This window comes from Acipenser ruthenus, chromosome 3 (assembly GCF_902713425.1).
Source record: "Acipenser ruthenus chromosome 3, fAciRut3.2 maternal haplotype, whole genome shotgun sequence".
In the NCBI taxonomy this organism is placed as follows: domain Eukaryota; kingdom Metazoa; phylum Chordata; class Actinopteri; order Acipenseriformes; family Acipenseridae; genus Acipenser; species Acipenser ruthenus.
In genome coordinates, this window is record NC_081191.1 from 74,757,694 (window position 1) to 74,771,871 (window position 14,178).

Below are 14,178 nucleotides of genomic sequence, written 5' to 3' on the forward strand. Positions count from 1 at the left end.
ACATGCACTTTCCTGGAGAACCATTGTTGTTTCACAAATGTGGATGGATAATAAAATAACCTCTGCAAGGCTTCTGAATTTGAAATTGATCAGCCAATTCAATCTGTCATTGGATTTAATTGAATGCAAGATTCAAACATGAGATCCAGTAAAAAAAAAAAAAAAATAATAAAATAAAATAATATCACAGTTGAATACAAAAAAATATATTTATCTTCTACCACTAATAGAATTGGGTTATTCCGAGGTCCTGCATTGCTAATTAGTAAATGTGATCACTAATCAATTTCAAAAAGTGGGCTTGAGATTTACAACATATGAAGCTACAAGTTAAAAGATCAGTCTTTTCAGATATGTTAGCAATGCGCCTTAATGTTTATACAAAGCAAAAGGCATCATTTTAGAAAGATGGTACAAAGACAGACACACAACAAGCAAGACGTCAGCTCAAGCATCACTTACAATCTTTCTAGTTTGGGAAGATCACTAAATGTTTCTGGATCTAGTGTTTCTATGTGGTTGAAGTGAATGTATCTGTTGAAAGAATATTGCATGTTAGTATTAGTAAAACACCAAGGTTTGGATCAAAGTGGTTCCACAAGGGAAAACCATCTCCAAGCAGCTGTGAAACTGAGACCTGCCATAAATACTTGAGCTGAAACTTTGGACAGTGATTTAAATTTCCTTCATGGAATTTTATCTCAAACCGGTAAACCAGGTGTAAAATGTACCTTAAGGTGAAACGTTTCAGTTGTAAATGATCTAAGGATATATTATGAAAAACTAATAATACATGTAAAAATCAGGACTTTGTTATTTTACATTTTATATTAAAAATGTTGACATATGAGTCCTTATTAAAAGGACTATATATATATATATATATATATATATATATATATATATATATATAATTTCCATCCATCCATTATCATTAACCGCTTACTCCTTTACAGGGTCACTGTGAGCCGCGGAGCCTAACCCGGCATACACAGGGCGCAAGGCGAGACTACAACCTGGACGGGACGCCAGTCCATCGCAGATATTATATATATATATATATATATATATATATATATATATATATATATATCTATATATATATATTAACCCCAAAAAAGTGATTTCCTGTTGAACTCAAGTATTTAATAATCAACATTCAATACATACTAATCAAATACTAATACATATATTAATCAAATGGCAATTATATGAAGTGCCACTTAAAATTACTATACATTTCTCCAGAATAGATATGTTGAGATCTAATATCTTGTTGTGAGATCTTTAAAGCCCGCCGCACACAGCCCGACTCAAGCCGTCCCGACTCATCTCATCTCAACTGGCCGTACAGAGTCTGGATGAATTGTAGCAGTGTAAGTGCCCTTAAAACCAAGATTATGCAGATTTCAGTCGGGATGTCTTCAGATTTGAAGATTGAACATGTTGAATCTTTTTCAGATGCAGTTTCGTTCAGATGTGATGTGCGGCAGTTGCCGACCAAGACTGATTGAGACTGATTAGTCATAAGAGTGTCAACCAATGGTGAAGCAGATTTAAGTGACATAGCTTGTCATGTAACTTGTCATACAAGATGGCGGAACATTCACAGCTTTAGTTCCAAAGGTAAAAATACATTAGTCTTGAATAGCTCTGAGTGTCCCAAATTCAAAAATATCAGATATGTGCACATTTGGAGGAGGCTGTGTGGTCCAGTGGTTAAAGAAAAGGGTAAAAAGAAAGGGTAAAAAGAAAAGAAAAGGTAAAAGAAAAAAACTCTGCAGCTGATGCATAGTTCACACACCCTAGTCTCTGTAAGTCGCCTTGGATAAAGGCGTCTGCTAAATAAACAAATAATAAATAATAATAATTTGAACAGGTTTTTTTTTTGGCATTTACTAATCAAAGGTAAATTATCAATTTACCTTTTTATTATCAATCTACTGGCAACCTATATTTTCTTACTGAGCTAAAACAGAAGTAACCGGTGCATCGATCTCCAATAGGTCACAAATCACAAGCCCCTAGATCCACACACTGAGAAAAAAATGCCAAAGTCAAATAAAAATCAACAGGTTGAATTTTATTTACCATAGGCTAAAGTGTAGTAGACAAACTATACAAAAAGTCAAACACTGCCTGAAACATTTGCACGTTGTAAATGGTCAATAGCTAAATTAATAGGCTAAGCGCTTCTTTTGGTTGCCTCGCGGTGCTGTCTCCGTCGTCTAATCAGCATATGATGCCATGCATAATGTGAGGGTCGCTATGTTGGGCTAAAAATGTGTACAGGGCAGTATTAATTAAATCTGCATACATAGTAATCACCAGTATCTAGTTGTGGTCAGTAATTCAGTCTTTGCAGTGTGCGACACCCAGTCGGGAAAAACTGAACTGTGACGTCAAACCAAAACTGAGCACAACTGATCACAGAATCTGTGCATACTCAGATGAGATGAGTCGGGACGGCTTGAGTCGGGCTGTGTGCAGCGGGCTTAAGTTGCTAGATCGCTGTCTGCGTTAAACATTAGATTCTTAAATCAGTGCCCAAAGTTTTCTAACTGTGGGACTGCATTTTAATTGTGGCTGGGATATTGTTGTAACAGCTGTTAACAAAATCCAAAAAACCTAAAACAGACATTAACTGTGACAACTGTCTATATTCGATTGATCTAAACAGCGATGGTTAAAAATACAGCAATTGTTTAAATATTAAAAACAGGACAAAACCTGGAATTTAAATTTTACTTTTAAGACACTAGTGCCACACACACTTATCACATGTTTTCCCTCTGCACTTCATTGCTTTTTAAGAATAGAAAAAGCATAACAAAGGTAACAACAACCAAAAAAGTGTTGGTGCCACAATAAACATTTAACCCTAGAGTAACTATATTATAATAACATTTCCATGGTATAATACAAATACATAAAAAAAAAGAACAAAACGGCATTACGCAACAAGCAAGGTTTTTTGAAAACAAGCAAATGTTAACAAGAAGCATGCTTGAACACCTACAAATATTTTAAATTAATTTAAATTAAATTAAAATAAAACAGGAAACTATTATTTAAGATAGAAGTGGATTTTGTCTTCTACCAGGCAGGTGGTTCCTCATATCCTATTTACCAGCATTACTTTAAAGTGTTGCAATGACAGACTTGCAATGACAGACAAGCTTTTCTCAATAAAAACAAAGCATCCTTACTAGCATAATCTGAGTGACATATCATATCAGATCGAATGGTTTGTAAAGATGAAGTCAAATGGAAACAGATAAATAGATCATTACAACTGACAAACTATTTACAAAAACACAAATGAAAATAAACAAAATACCAAAAACAAGGTCACCAACACATTTACTAAGCAGTGTTTATACAACCCTACAAATATGAAGCTTGTATATTAAATAGTACCATAAAAATGGCACTATGGTTTTTTTGGTTTTTTTTGGTACAAGGAGGTTTTACACTGTAAACACTGCAGCTGGGAAGTAGAGAAGGTCATCTAGCAAGAAATGGATCGTTACTTACAGCTGCTCCAGGGACACCAAACCTTTAAATGCCTGCTTATCTATTGCATGGATTTCATTCTTGTATAGGTAGCTGCAACACAAAAACAATAAGTTTATCATAGATCTGCTTTTATTTTCGAAGACAAAGGTTATAGGTCTGTTTTCTGAGTAGAGTATGTTTGTAGTTGTTACCATTACAGTCCCTTGGTCAACTAAAAAAAAAAAATGATTTGTGTCCAATTACTGTTAACAGACAAATCATTGAACTTACAGGTATTTTAGATTTTCCAGGTCATCAAACGCTTTTCTAGGAACCCTCTTAATGTGGTTATTGTTCAGTAACCTGTAAGCAAAAAAAATGCATATCACACAGTAAACAATAACTACTTGGTAATGTACATAGTTTGAGGATTTTTTTTATTTTTTGGATATTGTCGGTTCTCTGTAAAGACTACACAAGAAAAACAATTCCAGGATGCACTTAAAAAAATGAATATATATATATATATATATATATATATATATATATATATATATATATATATATATATAATATATATAATCTTGACAAGCGGAAAAAAAGCACACAATTCGAAATTACAGTATGTTTAATTGGCAACAAAACACTTCAAGCATGTTTTTTTTTAAAAAAGAACATAGCAACTAACAGAGGACTGTGTTGATAAGCATAAGCATATACATATGTATTGTTTTAGATGTTTTGCGAATATGGCCTAGGAGACCTACAATTAGTCACATTTTGAGTATTCCATCTGTATTAATAGGCTTCTTTATGATTTTGGAAAATAATTGTGAGAAATCTCAGTAAACTTGGCCCATGACACACTCTTATACAAACATCAGACAAAGAGATAAACAATAACAAAAAACAATTAACAATAAACACTATAATTAGTCATTTATTAGAATCACTGCAATTCAATGTATAGCAGTTGCTCTTTTCTCCCTCTATCTGCTCTATTTTTTGTCAATTTCTGTAAAAAAAAAAAAAAAAAAAAAAAAAAAGAGAAAAACATTTTAAACACTCGAGGAATCACATAAAGTAAATATGAACTGACAGAATTAATGTCAGGTCTGACGTAAGTAAGAGAATTGCAGCTTCTCCAGCTCCTCTGAACGACAAAGGAATTTCTTCAGTTTCACTCACCACTGCCATGGGTTGATGTAAATTGTAGAAGCATAGACTTCATGTTGCTTAACTTGTGGACCAATTACACATTCTACAGTATTTCTTTTTTTAACATCAACTCTGAAGTTTTTTATGGAAACCATGCTGGCCTTTCAGAGCAAATTAGATATATCCTACTCATAAAAGGTAAAGCTTAAGTGTGTTATGGATTATCCCATATTTCCTAATGAGAAGAATCGGTTTAACTGTTACTAAAAACGCTAGGAATTGTATTTAGCATTTTGCACTATGCGGTGACAGTACGTCATGTGAAAGTCTGGGAACTTTTAAAGTATGGTCATGGGAAGAAAGCATTCTTAGTTAACAAATTCAAATGTGTTGTGTTTTTATTATGTACCCTTTCTTACAGTCCCAGTTCAGTATATTTATATACTTGATAAAATATTCCAAAATAAATGTAAGCCACGTCTTTATTTTTATTATGTCTAGCAGTACAGTAGTTGTTTCATGTTAACTTGACTATTTCATGTTTGCAATGTTAAACAAAAGTGTCAAATATAATTAGTAAAAAGCAGATTTTAAGCTTGAAAATGTAGAATCACTTGGACCCTTTAAGACCCAACATGGGTTTTGAGAACAATAAGCTACTACAAACCAGATGAGCATAGATGGACTGAATGGCCTCCTCTCGTTCGAAAACGTCCCACTTATCAATGCATATATATTTCAGGTAAACAGATCACATGTCATTTGAAAATACATCAATAAAAATATATACAATAGGTAAAATGCTTTTGTGGTGTGTTCAGTTTAAAGTTTAAACACATTTTCAAGAGCGCAGAATTGAAATCGGTATATGTCTGTTTTTTACATGGAATATCGATAATCAGAATTGGTAAAGGCACGTAACTGAAAAAAAAAAAACACCAACAACTGTGAGCTAAGGAAAATAGTGTTCTGTCTCTATACCCCATGAACTCAACTGGGCAGCCATGGCAAAGCCAAGGCACTAACATATTTTGCATATAGTGTTATATAACCCTGAAACTCAGTACCTCAACTATTCACTGAGATATATGAAGGTTTTGCAGTGGGGCTGGGGCAGCTTTGTAAAATGACAGTCACAAATTAACTTGACATACAGAATCATAAAAAAAAAAATTGTAGGTTGTATGAAGCATTTAAAATGGTTTATGAGATATTTGCAGCTAAAAAAAAAAACTTGCAGTTGAGAATAGACAATATAATGACATATTAGCTTTCCTCACAATAACTTGTGTAAATGTAAGGCCAATAACGTGATTCAAGGAATGTCCAAACCAATACATTTGAAGTGTACATACTGATATCTACTACTTCTTGCCAAGGGGATATGAAGGGCTATCACTCACAGATTTGAAGAACATCAATTTAGATTTGATGAGAAACTGTAAGGATCTCTAGTGTAATGCTATTGCAACTCTTTACAGAAAGTGTGTAAATAATGAATGACACAGAATTTAAACACTTATGTAGACTATTGTATTTGTATTTATTGTATTTATCTGTAATAATCTGTATTTTTATGTACTTACACAAACACTGATCTCAGTTTCGTCAGTTTTGAGGAAAGCTTTCCTCTGATTATTACCATCTGTACACAGTTGCAACCGGTTCTGACGGGGACACCATGTAGAGGGCAGTACCAGAGGAATACAGTCAGCGACAGGGAACTGGGTCACACTTTCTTTTCATAGAAAAGGTTGCATTCTAGAATATTTTGAATATTCAACTGTTAATTGTAGGGATAACAATTGTGTTTTCTCTTTTACAGCCAAGTAAGATCAGTTAACCAGCATACTATTAACTTGCCTGAACAGCATTTTCTTCATCTATGTTCCATTTCCATTTTACTCCATACACCTTAACTTAGGTCATCTAATAACCGGGCATTCCTACCTACAGTACTGTTGGGCAATCTATGCCTAACCAACCACCTCGTCTTAAAAGTAACTCAGAAAATACTCCAATCAGGCAGTCAGGGTACCGTTAAGCAGCGTCACGTTTTCAAATACATAAAAAAGTTCCCCTTAAATGTAATTCCAAAACAGATAAAAACGACACTAAATCTGATAATGTGAATGTATACATACAAGAATAAAATAAAGTTTTGAAATGAATTTGCCATGTAAATGCTGCATTTGGATTTCCTGACTTGATTGTGTGTGTCTGCTAGCGCTCTGCTATGTAAATGTTGTGAATGTTGCGCAAAACTGATTTACCAATCTCACCAACATGATACTATTGCTAAATGGAGGCTACCAATGCAAAGCCTCAGTATTGTATATTTTAAATCACTGATACTCACAAGGTGTTCAAGTTCTTCAGCTTTTTAAATGCTCCAGGTGTTATTTCACTTATTCTGTTGAATCTGAGGTCTCTGCAAAAAATGTAAAACACAAGTTTTTATTTTTTTTTAACAATGTGTATCATACATATATTTCAGCATTTTAATAACACTATGTAACACAATTTTTGTTCCTGGGTAGTAAGTGTTATTTCCTAATTGCTTATGCCTCAAAAGTATAGAAAATGGCTATTATTCCCCACAAACTTTGCTTTTGTGACCAGGACAGTGATATTTTGAAATTTACCTATTTCCAATGAGAAAACGGGCGAATTTGTGTCTTTTCGTTCACATAAAGTCAGAAAAAAACAACATATGAATCCAAATTAACATGTATTTATACTAAAGTAATACAAAAATGACTACAAAAGATTTAGAAGTGAGTAGTTTTTCGAGATTTACGATTATACTGTAAATCACTTTCACGAATCAGCCCCCAAATGTAGTCTCCCATCATGGTCTCGTTATACTGTCCTTGGTAGCGGCGTTCAAAGTCAAGTATATCCTGGTGGAAGCGCTCGCCTTGCTCCTCTGAGTACGCTCCCATGTTCTCCTTGAATTTATCAAGATGAGCATCAAGGATATGGACTTTGAGGGACATCCTACAGCCCATTGTGCCGTAGTTCTTCACCAGAGTCTCAACCAGCTCCACATAGTTTTCGGCCTTGTGATTGCCCAGGAAGCCCCGAACCACTGCGACAAAGCTGTTCCAAGCTGCTTTCTCCTTACTAGTGAGCTTCTTGGGGAATTCATTGCACTCCAGGATCTTCTTTATCTGTGTTCCAACGAAGACACCGGCTTTGACCTTTGCCTCAGACAGCTTAGGGAAGAAGTCTTGAAGGTACTTGAAGGCTGCCGACTCCTTATCTAGAGCTCTGACAAATTGTTTCATAAAGCCCAATTTGATGTGCAGTGGTAGCATCAGCACCTTCCGGGGGTCCACCAGTGGCTCCCACTTGATTTTGTTCCTCCCCACAGAGAACTCGGTCCACTGTGGCCAGTCCCGCCTGTGGTAGTGCGCCTTGGTGTCCCTGCTGCCCCTACATACGTCCACTGAATTGCCCTGGGACTTTTGATAATCTTTTATACTATGCAATCTGTTTTTTTATGGAATAGTTGTAAATGTGATGCAAATATCTCAACCCTTAAGGTCTTTATCATTCAATGGAAAAAAAGTCACACTACAGCAACATTGCAGTCATATTAGGTCACTGGTACATTTTGCCTGAGGTATTTCTACAGTTCCTGCCTCTGTCTTATATTGGTTTCCAAAAAACAAGTGTTGACATAGTGGAGACTTTGCAAAAACATATACGCACCCTTTTACAGAGAAGCCTAATATCTGCAAAGCACTTCTGTGTATTCTTCTGCACGCCCATGGTTTATGAATATTACCCCTAATGTATTTAACTACAATCACCAACAAAGTTTTAATACTGCTTGCAATGTGTTGACATCAATCAACATAAAATACTGAATATGCTGCTTGGGGCTTGACCAACTGCATGGTGGGGACCAACCAAGATATAGGTTTAATCTAATATAAGAGCCTTCAGCGCTTTTCCACCATCAGGTAATGTATATTTCCTATTGGCCCGGTGTTGGTGGCTGAAGTGTAATGCTGGCTCTAGGGATCAGCTTATTTGTGGCCTCTCTTGCACCTCACCATGGCAACAATCTGGAATGGGCTGGGTGGGGCACTTCTCAGGGGTCATCAGGTGGGCACCTCCCGTCTTCAGTGTCAACTAGCTGACAACACCTCAGGCAGGCTAAACAGTGATGTCTACATTCTCCAATCTCTAGCTGCCTCCAATTGTCCCAAATGAATCTTAGTTCTAATAACCTTTCCTGGTGGTTGCTATACTGGACAGAGGAATGTTGTTTGCTGTGTGCCAGACTGACAGCTATTGCTCATATTGGCGGCAAGGTGTTGATCTTATTACACCATTTTTCTAGTGCTAATGCCAAGCATCGCACAACCTGGCCATGATGCCAAATGAAGCGACCCTGGCTCAAAGCCACCTTACATTCTGAAGAATGTGCTTCAGGGTAGCCAGTGATGAACACAAAGAACAGAGTTCTCCCCTAGCCACACATTCAGGTTCTGTAGTGATAGAAGAACATTATATGTGGATCTGATTAGGAAGCTGAACCCCCTCTTTTCCATTGTCCAGAGGTCTCGCCAGTCAATCTTAGCTGTTCCAGTCTCCCATTTCATCCATTCCCTGATTAGCCTTGACATTCCTCTTCCTGCAGATGTAAGCTTCTTGAAAATATATGGTACATGCATTTTGCCCACTGTTATGTTTTGGGAATTAGTTCCCAAGTCATTATTATAATTCAGAGCCAATTTAAAATGTGTCTACAAAAAAAATGGCTTCAAAGAGACATGCAAAATTATAAATGCAGACCCTAAAGCTAAATATTTCTGATTAAATTTGTTTTTGTTAATATAAATAATTGAATTCAATTTATTACATCAACATAATGGTATTTACTTGAAAAGGTAATATGTTTTGTTGAAACATAGCGGCAAGATTACTGTCAGCAAAATAATATCTTAGAGATGGAATGTTTTCATGTGAAACACAGTCGTACCAAAGTTGGAAAACATGTCATTATTAGGAGAAAATCAGTAGCTGTTAAGTACACCTGTTATTATGTACATTGTAGCACCGTAAGCTATGTGCTTAAAGATATCATAAATTGTTTTTTGAACAGAAAGCAAAATTATGTCTATCCAGTACTTCTGGTCACTTTCAGATCAGTATTTATTTTCTCTGTATCTGATAATTTGTAGAAAAGTTAGGTTCCAGTAAGTCTTAAAATTTCACACATAAATTCTAGAAAAAAATCGTGTATAATAAGTCCATGCATGGCCTAAAAAGTTAAATTTATACTCTAACCTTCCACTTCTTCAAGAGTAAGTAGCAGGGTTCCAGAAAATATAGCGTTTTATGTCCCCATGTGTTGCTACAAGTGTTTAAATAATGTACCTGTCATTTTTCTTTTCATTGTTAACATCCTGACAACATTTTACACTTATAACTTTAAACTCTGTTTCAGCACTGTTTTCAAAATGGTCACCGTAGTGCATTGATAGTGTAAGGATTATTGCCACATTGTCAAACAGGTAACACAGCAATAACGATCACAGCACTTTGTTTTTTTTTTAATTTTTTTTAATTGCTCTTCCTGCAGTGATTCAGAGCACAGATCTCAAACCCCAGTGCATTACAGCAGCCATTTTGAAAATAACATGAAACAGACTTTAAAGTTATAAGTGTAAAAAATAGTCAGGATGTTAACAATGAAAAGAGAAATTACAGGTATGTTATTTAAACAGTTGTAGCAACACATGGGGACGTGTAACACTATATGTTTCCTACTTACTCTTTAAGAGTAGTATATTAGCTGAAAGGAAAATCTCTTTGAAGAATGCAGTCTATTAAAAAGAGTATTCAACCAAGAATAAACAAATAAAAATACAAATTACAATTAATTATTACTACCTTTTCTTACAATGTGATTATTTCCTTTACTTGGGAATGTGTAGAATAGGTTGTCCTTTACACTGAATTTTCCAATGTATTTCAACAGATTAAATGTGTATACTTTTCACAAACGCATAGTATAAACTGGTAGGTTCAGTGCTTAGGGACATCTCCAACACACAGTTGTAAGCAGTTCTTCGCAATAATTTAATGATAAAATATTATTATATGGCAAGAATTTCATATCTTTCAAGAAATGAAAACATACTTTGTTTACCGTGTTTATCTAATCCAAAGATTAAAAAGTACAATATGACAGTGACATACCTTCCCTGCCATATCTCTAAATTAAAAATGAAAGCTATCAGTATGACAAACAAACAACTATCCTATATAACTATTGCAGCTGACAGAAACCCATCACAGGGGATTCTAAAATGTAAGCTTGTTCATGTGTATACAGGTTTAGCTGTTGCCAGCAAGACCAAATTATTAGAAAGTATAATTTCAATGCCTGTTCTATAGTCTCGATCCTTAAGGAAAAGATTCATGTTTATGCAAAAATGCACAAATCTAATTCATATTGGTATAGTACAGGTACAATTTGTTGCATTTTTTTTTACTTCTGAGTCCTGTTAGCAAAAGCATGTACTACACATCATACAAGTGTCATTAGTTAAGCATACATTTTTATTTGACCATTACATTTCGTTTAGACAAAAAATGCATGCGTTTATTTATACATTTTTATCATGAGGGTACTAGCAATGCTACTGGTTCCTCTGTATGCAAATATCAAGTTCCTTAACATGGCTTTGGCAACAGAAGAAAGGGTGATTTGATTGTTCTTCTGTTATTTGACTTTCAACAGTATTTTGTGGACTTCGTAGGCTGTCAGCAAAGACATGAGATTGAATGTTTGCACTGCTTTCATTGCAGTGCTAGTGCTATATCAACCCTAAATCCCATAAATACAAGCTGGACCAGATATTACAGTGGTGGTATGTGAGCCATTTCTCCTGTAGTTTACTGGCATCTAGTTGTAAGGAGCCGTATCACAATTGCTTGCAAGTAAGGATCTTTAAATTCAAGGTGATAAAGTAACAAGTGGGAAAGGCAGCATTCACCAGTTATCTAAAAATCTCACAATTTTTTCTATGGATTGTGAATGGAGATTTATTTCTGGCCTCCAGCCCAGTACAGAGGAACCACAGTGATTTGAAAAGCGTGTTATCATTACATCTCCTGTGCAGACTCATCCTTGGAAGTTTATTTTTAATCCGTCCCCTGAAGTAGATGGTCTTTTCTTATAGCAGAACCTATTAAATCCTTCTGTACGCTTTATCATTGCCTTCTCTTTAGAGACTAGCCCACGGTAAAACTATTCAAAAAAGAAAGTAGTCTTATAATGATGAGAAATATCCTGTGTTTAACCTAAATCCAGTTCATCATTTTAATTGTATAGTTGTACTGTTTCACTAAACAGAATTAAGATCACTTACATTCTAAATCATCTTTATGTTATTTACATAATAATTTAAACAACAAGGTATTCCAAAAAATAAGCAAAAAGAAACTGTCTTGACTCGAAAAATGGAAATCTGGCTCAGGGCTTAGATCTTGGGGTGTGTGGAAATATAATGTGCCAAGACTTGGCAAAGAATGCTCATTCTTTACTATTACATCATACACGGTCATATTTTTATAGCTTTCTATATGGTAATTATATATATATATATATATATATATATATATATATATATACACACACACAGTGCCTTGCAAAAGTATTCAGACCCCTGACCAATTCTCTCATATTACTGAATTACAAATGGTACATTGAAATTTCGTTCTGTTTGATATTTTATTTTAAAACACTGAAACTCAAAATCAATTATTGTAAGGTGACATTGGTTTTATGTTGGGAAATATTTTTTAAAAAAATAAAAAAAACTGAAATGTCTTGCTTGCATAAGTATTCAACCCCTGTGCTGTAGAAGCTCCCAGTTTACACCGATGAAAGAAATTGCCCTAACGAGAACACAATTACCTTACCATTGGCCTCCACCTGTGAACCATTAAAGTTGCTGTCACATTTTCTGGATAAATACCCCACTGTTGAAGGATCATTGGTCAGGCTGTGAATCTGAAGGAAAATGAAGACCAAAGAGCATTCTGCAGAAGTTAGAGATAAAGTAATACAAATGCATAGATTAGGGTAAGGGTACAAAATAATATCCAAGTGTTTGGATATCCCAGTGAGCACAGTTGGATCAATAATCAGGAAGTGGAAGCTGCATCACACCACCCAGGCACTGCCAAGAAAAGGCTGTCCCTCAAAACTCAGCGCTCAAACAAGAAGGAGACTTGTGAGAGAAGCCACAGAGAGGCCAACAATCACTTTGAAGGAGCTACAGAGTTCAGTGGCTGGGAGTGGAGTAATGGTGCACCAGTCAACCATATCAAGAGCTCTGCATAACACTGGCCTGAATGGGAGGGTGGCAAGAAAGAAGCCGTTACTCAAAAAGTACCATCTGAAAGCATGTCTGGAGTTTGCCAGAAAGCATGAGAGTGACCCAGCTGCGATGTGGGAAAAGGTTTTGTGGTCACGAGACCAAGATAGAACTTTTTGGCCAAAACTCAAAGCGCTATGTGTGGCACAAAGCGAACACTGCCCATGCCTCAAGACACACCATCCCTACAGTGAAGTATGGTGGTGGCAGCATCATGCTGTGGGGATGCTTCTCATCAGCAGGGACTGTGCATCTTGTTAAAATTGACGGAAGAATGGATGGAGAAAAATACAGGGAAATACTGCAAGAGAACCTGCTTCAGTCCGCTAAAAAACTGAAGCTTGGGAGGAAATTCACCTTTCAGTAGGACAATGATCCCAAGCACAAGGCCAAAGCAACATTGGAGTGGCTCAAGAAGAAAAAGGTGAATGTCCTACAGTGGCCCAGTCAAAGTCCTGATCTCAATCCCATTGAGAATCTGTGGCACTATTTGAAAATTGCGGTCCACAAGCGTCGTCCAACCAACCTGAACAACCTGGAGCAAATCTGCCAAGAAGAATGGGCCAAAATCACTCCGACACTGTGTGCAAAGCTGGTACATACTTACCCCAAAAGACTTAAAGCTGTTATTGCAGCGAAAGGTGGCTCTACCAAATATTAATGTGTGGGTTGAATACTTATGCAAGTAAGATATTTCAGTTTTTTATTTTTCTTAAAAATATTTCCCCACATAAAACCAATGTCACCTTACAATAACTGATTTTGAGTTTCAGTGTTTTAAAATAAAATATCAAACAGAACGAAATTTCAATGTACCATTTGTAATTCAGTAATATGAGAGAATTGGTCAGGGGTCTGAATACTTTTGAAAGGCACTGTATATATATATATATATATATATATATATATATATATATATATATATATATATATATATATATATGAATCTCATCCTCAGTGTAAAAAACAGATTACAACATTTTTCTACGATTATAACACAGTGAAACTCAGATTATAAACAATGCACACAGCTGGCTCATGATCAACACATCTTGGAACTAACTGTGATTTTCATTTCTTGTCATCTATCAACATGACTTTCAAGTGAAGTGTTTAG

General features: G+C 35.5%; 1 protein-coding gene across 1 annotated transcript in view; it reads right to left on the reverse strand.

Moving 5' to 3' along the window:
* The window catches only part of LOC117435611 (peroxidasin homolog), a 125,681-nt gene that overhangs the window by 54,200 nt on the left and 57,303 nt on the right, over nt 1-14,178 (reverse strand). Inside the window, exons 2-5 of the mRNA XM_059016748.1 lie at nt 7,016-7,087; nt 3,790-3,861; nt 3,538-3,609; nt 463-534 (exon numbers count right to left, since the gene is read on the reverse strand). Of these exons, the coding sequence (XP_058872731.1) occupies nt 463-534; nt 3,538-3,609; nt 3,790-3,861; nt 7,016-7,087 (288 nt within the window). The remainder of the gene's footprint in view (nt 1-462; nt 535-3,537; nt 3,610-3,789; nt 3,862-7,015; nt 7,088-14,178) is intronic.